At 42.7% G+C, this 12,614-nt stretch overlaps 1 protein-coding gene across 1 annotated transcript in view; it reads left to right on the top strand.

Annotated features, from left to right (window-relative positions):
* LOC139357207 (uncharacterized) overlaps positions 1-12,614 on the top strand; it is a 302,109-nt gene that overhangs the window by 16,873 nt on the left and 272,622 nt on the right. The window contains exon 1 of the mRNA XM_071073328.1: positions 1-12,614. This exon is cut by the window's left edge and continues 16,873 nt beyond it. Coding sequence (XP_070929429.1) covers positions 10,420-11,478 — 1,059 coding nt within the window. The 5' untranslated portion in view covers positions 1-10,419 and the 3' untranslated portion in view covers positions 11,479-12,614.

Genomic DNA, 12,614 nt, shown 5'->3' with positions numbered 1-12,614 from the left:
CACATAGTTCCTAATGACATCAGTGGGAATTTTGAGGGTGTATCTGAGAAGAATTTTGTTCACTCTTTGCATTCTTTCTAAGTATAAGCATATGTACCCAGGAAGTTTGATGCTTATCTGTTCTTCCTCAGGCTTCAACATGCCAGCCACCCACTGCTGTGGAACTGTTGAGAACACTTGAGACACATGGTTCTTCAGAATGAGATAAAGAGCTAGAAGAAATTTATAAATTATTAGATCTAAAATGAACCCATGGAGATTATCCTGCTGCCAGGTTCTAGAATCTAGCTCAAACTATGCATTTGACTGATGAGTTACATTAATGAGGCTCTCAGAGACTGCTCAAGGATGCCCTGTGACATCTCAAGGGTCACCCAGCTGGCTGTGGTTTAGGCAGAACTAAGAGTTACATCTTCTTTTAACAGTTTTTCGTAACTGTGTAGTGTCTGAGTATTTCAGTTCTCAACTTCTGTGATGCTGTCAGCTATTATTCTATTTATCTTAAAAGTCTCAATATTGGCAATATGACTTCCTTAAAGCCAGAGTCGCTAAAGAATTAGGAAAATGATTTAATTTGCCATGAAAAAGATGTGACTATTAACACCTCTTAGGGAATTTCTTTCCTCTATTAGGCTTTTACAAATGTAAAATGTATTCATTATTCAAATGTGCTATGTGAAGGTGCTTGGGAATTAGTACGCTTAAATTCTATGTCATTGCCCTAGGTCTCTTTATGCAGTGCTTGGACTCTATGCAGTCTTTGGAGGGGAGAGAAAAGAGATGGGAGTTATGGAATGGTCAGTGGATGAAGAGCTAGTTCTTTTGCAATTAAGATTCAAAAAAACAAGATGGAACTGCTTCCTGCTTTATATTTTGCCCAGTTAATTACGTATGTTCCCAAATTATAATCTAACATAACCTATAGAATTTTTCAGAAGAAGGGAGCCTTAGAGACCATTAAGTCAAAAGTTGGAAGAAAGGAGACTAACTGAATATCATCCCCTGTAGGAAGATAAGATGCTAATTTTTAGAGGCACTCAGCCTCTAAAATCAATTTTTCTTAACATTGAGAATTATTGAGTGGCTGGAAAAGCATCTTACTCTATGAAATATAGTCACTGTTTAGTGCCTTTCCATTTTATTTACTATTTAAAGCATACAACAGCTAGTTAACCAACTACTTATAAAATATATTTAATGTTTAGAGGCACTCAATGTGGTTATAAAATGATTTTTAAGGGTATACAAATGTGGTACATTAACCACATTTCATGAACTATGGTTCCCTCTGGAAAAACAAAAACGTTTTCCCTGGCATCCTGCAGCATCTCATCCTGAAGTTTGTAAATGGCCCATACTGCTCAAACTGGCTGCCTCACTGGCTTTTGATGCCAGCCACTTTAGAGCACACACCAGAAAGATCAATATAACCCCTACATAAGTGATACAGCACCGTGCACTCAAAGGCTGTTAGACTCTCCGATAAAGAACGGCTTGACAGATGCAGTGAAATTAAGCAGCATGCACAAAACCCGAGTAAAGAAGTTGTAGGGCTGTAGTCTTTTCTCAGTGCACAGTGGATTGATGGGTGCGCCGTGACACAAGATGCATTGAGATGAGACTTGTCCCTGCCATGTGTATGCATTAGCGAGTTTACGGTCTATGAAAACGTAGGGAGAGTCTAACAAAGGATGGGATAAGAATGGAGCCTTTTTCAAAGGAACCTGCTTCAGAGAATTATGATAAGCGAGACATAAGAGGACCTAGCATAAACTTAACAGTGAGGAAATGTTCAACACTATTTATTTTCAGGCAATATCCTAGTTCCCTGAAAACACTCTACATCACAATGTACTAATCTCTATCTTTCATTATTAAAATTCCATGGCATTGATTATTGAGAAAATGTGATGGAAATGTTGCTTTCAATTTCCCGTTCACGTAATGAAGCTGAATGTGTGATGATGTTCATTTTGTCTTGTTTACTTTGCATGTACTCCTGCTGCATGCAGCCTGGCAGAAGGGCTTCTACCCCAAGAATACGCCACACTATAGCTGGGGAAAGGATGCAAAGACACAGATTTAGGGCAGCCTGCAGTAAACCCATACTTTGATTTGTCATATAGAGGGGCAGTAATACTAGAAGGGGTAGTCAATGTAAAGTTCTAACCAAAGATAGTTGATGGGGAAGTAGACCAATTCTTAACCAAAAGTTTTTTTAAAAGCATAAACTATAAAGAAGTAGATAATGTTAAGGAATAAAAATAGACAATAAAAATTGTTTAGTGGGAGCTGTAGCTTACAGTGCAATGTGTTTCAGTTCTCTGGGCCACTTCAAAACGTGCTAGACGGGAGTTCCAGTTTTGGTTCAGCATGTAAGAAGCTTGGAAGTCATCACTCCATTCTAACAGTTAAAATACTGAATAAACTGAAAGGCAACAAATCTTACATCCCTCAGAGAATTGAGAACACAGGGCAAACCACTATCCCCCAAATTGGGGACAGACCGGCAAATACAGAAAGCACAACTTAAAGGAGAATAAACCTTGTGGGACCTGGTTCAAGAGAGAAAAACTTAAACTGTAATTGACTAATTGCTGAAGACTCAGTATGAACAAATCTGAATGCCAAAAACTCCAGGGGAGCCCAGTTTTTGGTGAGCACCATGTTTTCTAGGTTCTACTTTCAGGAGCTCTACCAGGTTCTCACAGTAAAAAGGAAAGAAATATTCCCTATGCGTTCTGCATGGAGAGGGAAAAAGCAGCCATTGTGAAATATGCTCAGAGAATTCTGTCCTTCCTAACAAGTGCTGCCCTCAAGAGAAACTATTTTGCTGGAACCTAATCTACTGGGGTTTTATCAGAGCCTAACTGACATCAAAGAAGGGAAGTACCCAACCCCAGCCCCCTCTAAGCCATCCTGTCCCACTAAGTGGGGGCAAAAACTTAGAAGCACTTGTGAAGATTACAGCCCAGCAATATAGCCTCATTATATGACTGAGACCTAATTACAGGATCATAGCATGCTTCCCCTCCCACCATACCTTACTACCATATAACTAAAAGCTTATTTACTGCAGTTCCTTTTACCTAGTACATCATGTCCAGCTTTCAACAAAAAACTACAAGGCATACTAAAAGGCAAACAACAACAACAACAACAACAACAACAAAACCAAAAACCCCACAGTTTGCAGAGACAGAAGAAGCTCAGAACCAGACTCATATATAGTAAGGATTTTGATATTATCAAGCCCGTAATTTAAAACAACTATGATTAATATGCTACGGATTCTAACAGAAAAAGGTAGACAACACTCAAGAACAGATAGGCAATTCAGCAGAAAGATGGAATTCTAAGAAAGAATCAAAAAGAACTGCAGAAGCCAAAAACACTGTGACAGAGATGAAGAATGCCTTTGATGGTGTGATTAGTAGATTAGACATATCTGAGGAAAGAATTAATGAGCTTGAGGATATGTCCACAGAAACTTCCACAACTAAAAAGCAGAGAGTGGAGTGATATAATTAAAATATTGAGAAAAAAAAGAAAAAAAAAACAAAAACAAAAAAACACCAACCTAGAATTTTGTATCTTGTACGTTATTCTTCAAAGTGAAGAAGTACATAGTTGATTGTATCATGCTTCACTTTATAGCAATTTGCAGATACTATGATTCTTGCAAATTGAAGGTTTGTGGCAATCCTGCACTGAGCGTCTATCCATGGTATTTTCCCAACATGTGCTCACTCTGTGTCTCTGTGTGATATTTTGGTAATTCTCACAATAATTCCTTTTATCATTATTATTATATCTGTTATGGTTATTTATGATCAGCAATCTTTGATTTTACTACTGCAATTGTTTTGGAATGCCATGAACTGCACTCATATAAGAGAGCACGTTTAACTGATAAATGTCGTGTGTGCTCTGCCTGCTCCACTGACTCGCCATGCTCCCATCCCTCTGCCTCATTCTCAGGCCTCCATTTTCTCTGAAGCACAATATTTAAATTAGGTCAATTAATAACCCTATGATAGCCTCTAAGTGTTCAAGTAGAAGGAGGAGTTGCAGGTCTCTCACTTAGAATCAAAAGCTAGAAATGATTAAACTTAGTAAGGAAGGCAAGTCAAAATGTGATGTAAGTTGGAAGGTAGGCCTTTGTGTTAAACAGTTTAGCCAATTTGTGAATGTAAAAGTTCTTGAAGAAAATAAAAACTGCTACTCCAGGGAACACATGAATGATAAGAAAGCAAAACAGTCTTACTGCAAATATGGAGAAAGTCTTAGTGGTCTGGATAGAAGATCAAACCAGCTACAACATTCCATTAAGCCAAAGCCCAATCCAGAGCAAGCCTGTAATTCTAATCAATTTTTTTGAGGGCCAAGAGAGGTGAGGAAGCTGCAGAATAAAAGTAGAAAGCTAGTGGATCTAGCAAAGACAATGATGAAGGTGGACATATTAAACAACAGATTTCCATTGTAGAGGGAAGAGCCTTATACTGGAAGATGCCATTTATGATTTTCATAGCTAAAGTCAATGTCTGGCTTCAAGGCTACAAAGGACAGGGAAAATCTCTTGTTAGGGACTAATGTTGGTGGCTTGAAGTTAAAGCCAATGATTACCATTCTGAAAATCCTAGAGCCCTTAAGAATCATGCTAAATTTACTCTGGCTGTGTTCTGTAAATGGAACAACAAAACTTTGATGACAGCACATCTCTTTACAGCATGGTTTTCTTAATATATATTTTAAGCCCACTGATGAGACCTATTGCTCAGAAAAAAGATTCCTATCAAAATATTACTGCTCATTGACAATGCACCTGATCATCCAAAAGCTACAATGGAGATACATAAACAGAATAATGTTGTTTTCATGACTACTAACATAACATCCATTCTGCAGCTCATGGATCAAGAAACAATTTCAACTTTTAATTATTATTTAAGAAAGACATTTCATAAAGCTAGAGTCGCCATACATAGTGATTCCTCTGATGGATCTGGGCAAAATAAATTGAAAATGTTCTGGAAAGAATTCACCACTTTAGATGCCATTAAGAATATTCTTTATTCATGGGAAGATGTCAAAATATCAACATCAACAGGGGTCTGGAAGAAGTTGATTCTAACCCTCATCGAAGACTGAAGGGTTTAAAACTTTAGTGGAGGAAGCAACTGCAGAAGTGGTAGAAATAGCAAGGGAACTAGAATTAGAAGTGGAGCCTAAAGATGTGACTCCATTGCTCTAATCTCATGATAAAACTTGAACAAATGAGGAGTTGATTTTTATAAATGAACACAGAAAATAGTTTCCTGAGATGGAAACTTCTCCTCGTGAAGATGCTCTGAACGTTGTTGAAATGACAATAAAATATCTAAAATATTACATAAACTTAGTTTACAAAGCAGTAGCAGGGTATAAGAGTATTGATTAAATTTTGAAAGAAGCTCTACTGTGAGTAAAATGCTGTCAAACAGCATTGCATGCTACGGATAAATATTTTGTGAAACAAAGAGTCAATTGATACAGCAAACTTCAATGTTGTATTTTAAGAAATTGACACAGCCACCTCAACCTTTAGCAACTACTACCCTGATCAGTCAGTAGCCATCAATATGGAGGCAGGACCTTCCACTAACAAAAAGATTACAACTTGCTAAAGGCTCAGATGCTAGCTAGCATTTTTTTGGCAATAAAAACTTTTAAATTAAGTTATGTCCATTGGGTTCTTTAGACTTACTTCTATTGCACACTTAATGGACTATAGTAGGGTATAAACCTAACTTTTGCACGCACTGAGAAACCAAAACTTTCATGACTTGCTTTGAGACATTCACTTTATTGTGGTGGTCTGGAACCAAACCCACAATATCTCTGAAGTATGCCTGTTAAGATTTTCCCAAACAAACAAAAATAGAGAAAATTTGTTGCCAGTAAACCTGCCTTGCAAAAAATGTTAAAAGAAGTTTTTCAGGGGCCGGGTGCGGTGGCTCAGGCCTGTAATCCCAGCACTTTGGGAGGCCGAGACGGGCGGATCATGAGGTCAGGAGATCGAAACCATCCTGGCTAACATGGTGAAACCCCGTGTCTAGTAAAAAATACAAAAAACTAGCCGGGCGAGGTGGCGGGCGCCTGTAGTCCCAGCTCCTCGGGAGGCTGAGGCAGGAGAATGGTGTAAACCCGGGAGGCGGAGCTTGCAGTGAGCTGAGGTCCTGCCACTGCACTCCAGCCTGGGCGACAGAGCGAGACTCCATTTCAAAAAAAAAAAAAAAAAGAAGTTTTTCAGAGAGGGATAATAATATAGGTCAGAAATTTTGCTTTACATAAAGAGCATCAGAGAAGGAATACGTGAAGGTAAAACAAAAACTTATTCTTCTATTCCTAATTGGTTGAATATACAACAGTTTGTTAATAATAGCAGGCTGGACACGGTGGCTCATGCCTGTATCCCCAGTACTTTGGGAGGCCAAGGTGGGCGGATCACAAGGTCAGGAGATCGAGACCATCCTGGCTAACACAGTGAAACCCTATCTCTACTAAAAATACAAAAAATTAGCTGGGCATGGTGGCAGGCGCCTGTAGTCCCAGCTACTCGGGAGGCTGAGGCAGGAGAATCGCTTGAACCCAGGAGGCGGAGGTTGCAGTGAGCCGAGATCATGCCACTGCACTCCAGCCTGGGCTACAGAGCGAGGCTCCGTCTCAAAAAATAAAAATAAAAATAAATAATAATAATAATATTATTGGTAATGGCAATAATGTATTTAGTGTTTGTAACTTACGGATAACCTTGCACTATCCATGAGGTAGTACAGTGTTACTCAAAAGTAGATTTGGATTAGATGCAAATGTATATTGAAAATGCCAGAGCAACTACTAAAAAAAGTAAATAAATAAGTAAGTATACTGTAGTTGATATGCTAAGGAGCAAAAAAAAAAGGATCACATACAAAATGCTAAATTAAACCACAAAAGGCAAAAAAAGAGTGGAAGAACAAAAAACAATGAATAGAATGCAGTAACAAATAAGGAAGATATTAATCCAACAATATCAATAATTAAACATCAATTGTCGTGAACACCAATGAAAGGAGATTGTCAGAATGGATCAAAAGACCCAACTATATATTTTCTACAAGAAATGCACTTTAAATATAAATACACATCAAGATTAAACATAAAGGGATGGAGAAAGATATAATAACTCGAATCAAAAGAAAACTCAGTAGCTACATTAATTTCAGAGAGAGCAGACTTCAAAGCAAGGAATGTTATCACAGATAAAGACGGACTTTACATAATGATAAAAGGACTCAATTCTCCAAGAAGACGTAAGAATCCTTAAAGTGTATGCACCTAACAACAGAGCATGAAAATACACGAGCCACAAACTTATAAAACTCCGAGGAGAAATAGATGAATACACTATTTTAGTTGGAAACTTCAACACCCATCAGTAATGGACAGATTCAGCAGGCAGAAAATCAGTAAAGACATAGCTGAACTCAACAGCACTATCAATCAACTGCATATAAATGACATCTATAAAATACTTCATCCAACAACAGCAGACGACACATTCTTCTCAAGCTCACATGGAACATTCACCAAGACAGACCACATTCCTGGCCATAAAATGCACCTCAACAAATTTAAAAATAAAAATCATACAATGTTTGCTCTCAAATCCCCCAGTGAAATTAAGCTAGATACCAGTAACAGAAAGGTAGCTTGAAGATCCCCAAGTACTGGAAGATTAAACAACCCACTTGTAAATAACACTTGGATCAAAGAAGAAATCTCGAGAGATATCTCAAAGACAATATCGTCAATATGTTAGTTCTTCCTAACTTCATCTATAGATTCAATGTAATTTCAAGGGAAATTGCAGCAAACTATTTGTGGACATTGACAGAGTGATTCTAACATTTACATGGGGAAGCAAAAGACCCAGAGTAGCCAACACAATATTGAAGGAAAACTAAGTCAGAGTACTGACACTACTTGACTTCAAGCCTTACTATAAACTTCCAGTAGTCAAGATAGTGTAGTATTGGCAAAAGAATACACAGGTCAATAGAACAGAATAGTGAACCCAGAAATAGATACCCACAAATACAGTCAACTGATATTTGGCAAAGGAGCAAAGGCAATATGATGGAGAAAAGACAGTCTTTTCAACAAATTGTGCTGAAGCAACTGGACATCTGCATGCAAAAATAAATACATAAATCTGGCACCACCTTATACTTTTCAGAAAAACTCCAAAACACTGATAACAGCAAATGATTCCAAGGATGTGGATGGGAATGCAATATGGTATAGCCACATTGAAAGACAGTCTGGCAGTTTCTTACAAAACTAAACATACTCTTACCACATGATCCAGCAGTTATAGTCCTTGATAATTATTCAAATTATATTTTATTTACAAAAAACCTGCACACAGATGTTCATAACAGTTTTATTCATAATTGCCAAAACTTGGAAAAAACCATAATGTCCTTCACTAGGTGAATAAACAGTGGTACATCCAGACAATGGAATATTATTCAGCCCTAAAAAAAATGAGTTATTGGATACAAAAAACAGAAAGAATGAATAATACCTACTATTTGATAGCACAGCAGGGTGACTATAGTCAATAATAACTTAATTGTACACTTTACAATAACCAAGAGTGTAACTGGGTTGTTTGTAACGCAAAGCATGAATGCGTAAAGGGATAGATACCCCATTCTCCATGATGTGATTATTCCACATTGCGTGCCTGTATAAAAACATCTCATGTACCCCATAAATATATACTCACAAAAATTAAAAATTAAACATAAATGAGTTCTCAAGCCATGGAAAGACAGGCTGGGAACTTAAATTCCTAATCAAAAGAGCCCAGTTTGAAAAGGCTACATATTGTATGTCTACCTATATATCATTTTGCAAAAAACAAAACTATGGAGACAGTTATAAATCCATGGTTTCCAGGGGTTTGTGAGCAGGAAGGATGCAGAGACAGAGCAGAGAAGATTTTCAAGACAGTGAAACTATTCTGTATGATACTATAATGATGGATGATACATGCCATTATACATTTGTCAAAACCCATAGAATGGAGAACATTAAGAAGGTACTCTAATGAACTATGGTGTTGGGGTGATAACGATGTGTTAACGTAGCTTCATCAAAGACAACAAATGTACCAAACACGTGGGATGCTGATAGTGGGGGAGGCTTTGCCTGTGTGAAATCAAAAAAGTATATGGAAACTCTCTGTACTGTCCACTCAATTTTGCTGTGAACCTACAATTGCTCTAAAAATTAAATTCTAGGTCAGGTGCCCTGGCTCACACCTGTAATCCCGACACTGTGGGAGGCCTAGGCAGGAGGATTGCTTGAGTCCAGGACTTTGAGAACAGCCTGGGCAATATGGCGAGTCCCCATCGCTACAAAAAATTTTAAAAGTTCGACAGGCATGGTAGTGCATGCCTGTGGTCCCAGTTACTTGAGAGGCTTGAGGCAAGAGGATCGCTTGAGCCAGTGCACTCTAGCCTGGGCAACACAGTGAGACTCTATCTAAAAAAAAAAAGTAAAAAGTCTATTTTAAAAAATTTGCTAGGCATTCGATGAACTTTAAAGATCATGTTTCTAACAGAAAATAAACAACCTTGCATTAGTGAATGGAATTTTTTTTTTAGGACAAATGCTATGTTGAAGCACAGAGAAATGTAAAGAATCTGTAAGACAACTTAGGTGAAAGCTTTAGATACTCGGTTCTATGAATATACGCGAAAACGAACGGTGAAATGGAAATCTTAATTGAAATGTTTAAGTTCTAAACATCAAAATTTTTACCTTTTTTTTGGAAGAATGTCAATGGGAAATACTGCCTGAAGACTTACATTCGGGTATGGCTTAACTTTCTTTTTTTTTTTTTCTTTTCTTTTTCTTTTTTTGTTTTTTAAGGCGAGGAGCACTTTTATGTAGACTTCATTTCTCTCTAAATGCTTAGAGGAGAACGGCCTGGTGGTCTGGGTCCCTGCTCCCTTCCCAAGAAGTGGCATGGAAGCTCTGGCAAAGAGGAGTGATGTGGCAAGCGGTTCACTGATTAGAGTAGGAAGCGTAAAAAATACCCCCCACCTTGGAAGAGTTGCTCAAGGCCAGGCCCGTGTGATAGTGGTCACGCAGCCCACTGACCATGCTGGGGAAGACAGGACGTTCTCCCAGGTCTGGCTACTGAAGCCTGGGTGTTCTCGGGACCCCTCTGTGTGTGCGTGTGCGGCTTCGCTGGCTTAGGCGTGGCTCGCTGGGGCGCCACGGATGGTAAGGGGAATGCCCCCTCTCTCGGTGTAGGGCAGAGCTTGTGCGGATGGGGCCCGGCCGCGACCCGCGGCCAACCCTGGCGTTTTCTTCGCTTCTATGTCGGATGTGGCGCGTGGAGGAGTCGCTGGAGAAATGCCGGTCGGAGGGCAGATACGCGACCTGGCGGCGGGGAGGGAAAGGCGGTCGAGCCCAGGGAAAGAACGAAGTGGGCGGTCGGGGGGAGCGGAAGTCTCCTCTGCCCGCTCGGTCCCCTCGGCCGTGTGGGTCCGCTCGGTCGTCTCGGGGCCGCCTTCGGCCCGCCGGGGCTGCACGTCTGTTGGCGTGGCCATGCCTGACCCACCCGTCCACGGCTTCGCGGCGGGGCAGGTCCACGCCCCAAGCGTCTGCCAGGTGGGCCAGCAGCAGCTGGGAAAGGTGGCGGTGCGCGCGCTCGTCCCAGTGCACGCCGTCGGGGAGCCGGTGCCGCGCGGCGTGGCGGAAGTGGAAATGCAGGTCCAGCACGTCGAAGCCGCGCCTCTCCGCCTCGGCGGAGCTGTAGAAGTTGGCTTCCATCACGTCTTCGCGCAGGTGGGCGCGGCGGAGATGGCGCGCGCAGGGGAGGCAGCTTCCCGAGATGGTGTCAGCCACGGGCATGGCCGTGTTCCACAGCAAGAGGCAGGACGTGGGCAGCGCCCAGTCCAGCCGCGCAAACAGGCTCTCCACGTCACGCCGGTAGCTCCTGGGGAAGCCCCGGCCATCCCTGGCCAGGTCCCAGAGGCAGGAGTTCATGACCACCACGTCCGGGGCGGGCTCGGACCTACGCAGCTCCTCCACGACGCGCTCCGCGTAGTGCGAGTACACGCGCGTGAGGAAGTAGAAGCGCACCAGGTGGTGGCCCGAGCGGAACTGGCGCACCTCGCGGTAGTGGCGGCCGTAGTGCATGCGGCCGCTGCTGCAGCCCACCAGCAGCATGTCGCGCTCGAAGCTCAGCTCGCCCTTGGCCTTCAGCTGACTGGAGGACAGCAGGCAGTCCTTCTGCAGCAGGAGCACCAGGTCCTTGTACACGGCCAGCTGGACCGAGTCCCCCATGACCACCACGAACTTGTTGTGCAGCAGCTGCCGGACTTCGCAGGCTCGCAGCTGGGCCATGGCGGCGGAGGCAGGGCGCGCGGCTGAGCTCCCGCCTTTCTTCAGCGCAGATCCCAAGAGGATTCAGGGACCTGCAGGACCGCTAGGTGCAGGACCGCTAGGTGCAGGACCGCTAGGTGCAGGACCGCTAGGTGCAGGACCGCTAGGTGCAGGACCGCTAAGGTCGTCTCTGCTCAGCGCCCGGGCGTGGGCCGAGGAAAGACGCTGGGGTCGCGCCCCTGAAGGCCGCCTGAGCGCAGTTTACTTCAGCCGGGGTGTGACCTCTGAACCACGGAGGCTCCCTTGCGAATACTGGCTCCACCTGGCGGAGGGGAGGCGCGGAACCCCCGCGGGAGCGCCCCGCTAGCCGTGGGGCGGCGAGCGCTCCATTTGGGTGGATCTGTGCTGACTTTCAAGTAGCGCCGCCGCGGACTGCGCTTAGTTTGCCCTCAGTGCCGCCTGCCCACGGCCTTCTCTTTGTTTTACCAGCAGCGGCTCGCCAGTGGAGGCCGCCGTCCAGTGTGAAGGCCGCTTCTTAGTGTTGCCTCTCAGCGTTCCTGTGTCCGGTGGAGAATGTCTTCATCGCCGGCTTGGCTCTCCTTCCGTGCCAACTCCTATCCTGGGGCATTTGGGAAATGTCTCCTCTGGAGGAGGGATGCCATTCCTAGGGGTAGAGCCCGTCCTGGGGACTGACCTGGTAGGTCAGTCTGTTGGCAGAATACTCAGGGCAACCTGTACTGGACTGCTCAACTCTATTTTAGTTAAAATATTTCTTACCAGCTCATGGAGGATTCACATGCACTTATAACAAATAATACAGAGATCACCGTGTACGCTTTACCCATTTCCCCCACCGGTGGCGTCTTAAGTTGTAGTACCTCGGCGCACTCAACATACAGACTCTTTCCTCTGCAAAAGGATGCCTCCCATTGTCCTTCCAGTGCCAACCACCTTCCTCCCCCTCCATTGCCCTGATGCCTGGCAACCACTAAGCTGTTCTACACTTACAGAATTTTGCCATTTCAAGAATTCTATTTAAATGGAATGACATAATATGTAAGCTTGGGGGACTGGCTTTTTTTCCCCTGAAGCATTGTTCTCTGCAAATTCGTTCAGTGTGTTTACTTTGTAAACCCTGACCACCTGTTTTCTGTACTAGGAAGTGAGTTTCCAGTGGTACCAAG

This window comes from Macaca nemestrina, chromosome 11 (assembly GCF_043159975.1).
Source record: "Macaca nemestrina isolate mMacNem1 chromosome 11, mMacNem.hap1, whole genome shotgun sequence".
NCBI lineage: Eukaryota > Metazoa > Chordata > Mammalia > Primates > Cercopithecidae > Macaca > Macaca nemestrina.
Note: the sequence above shows the minus strand (reverse complement) of the source record. Positions and strands in the feature narration are given on the sequence as shown.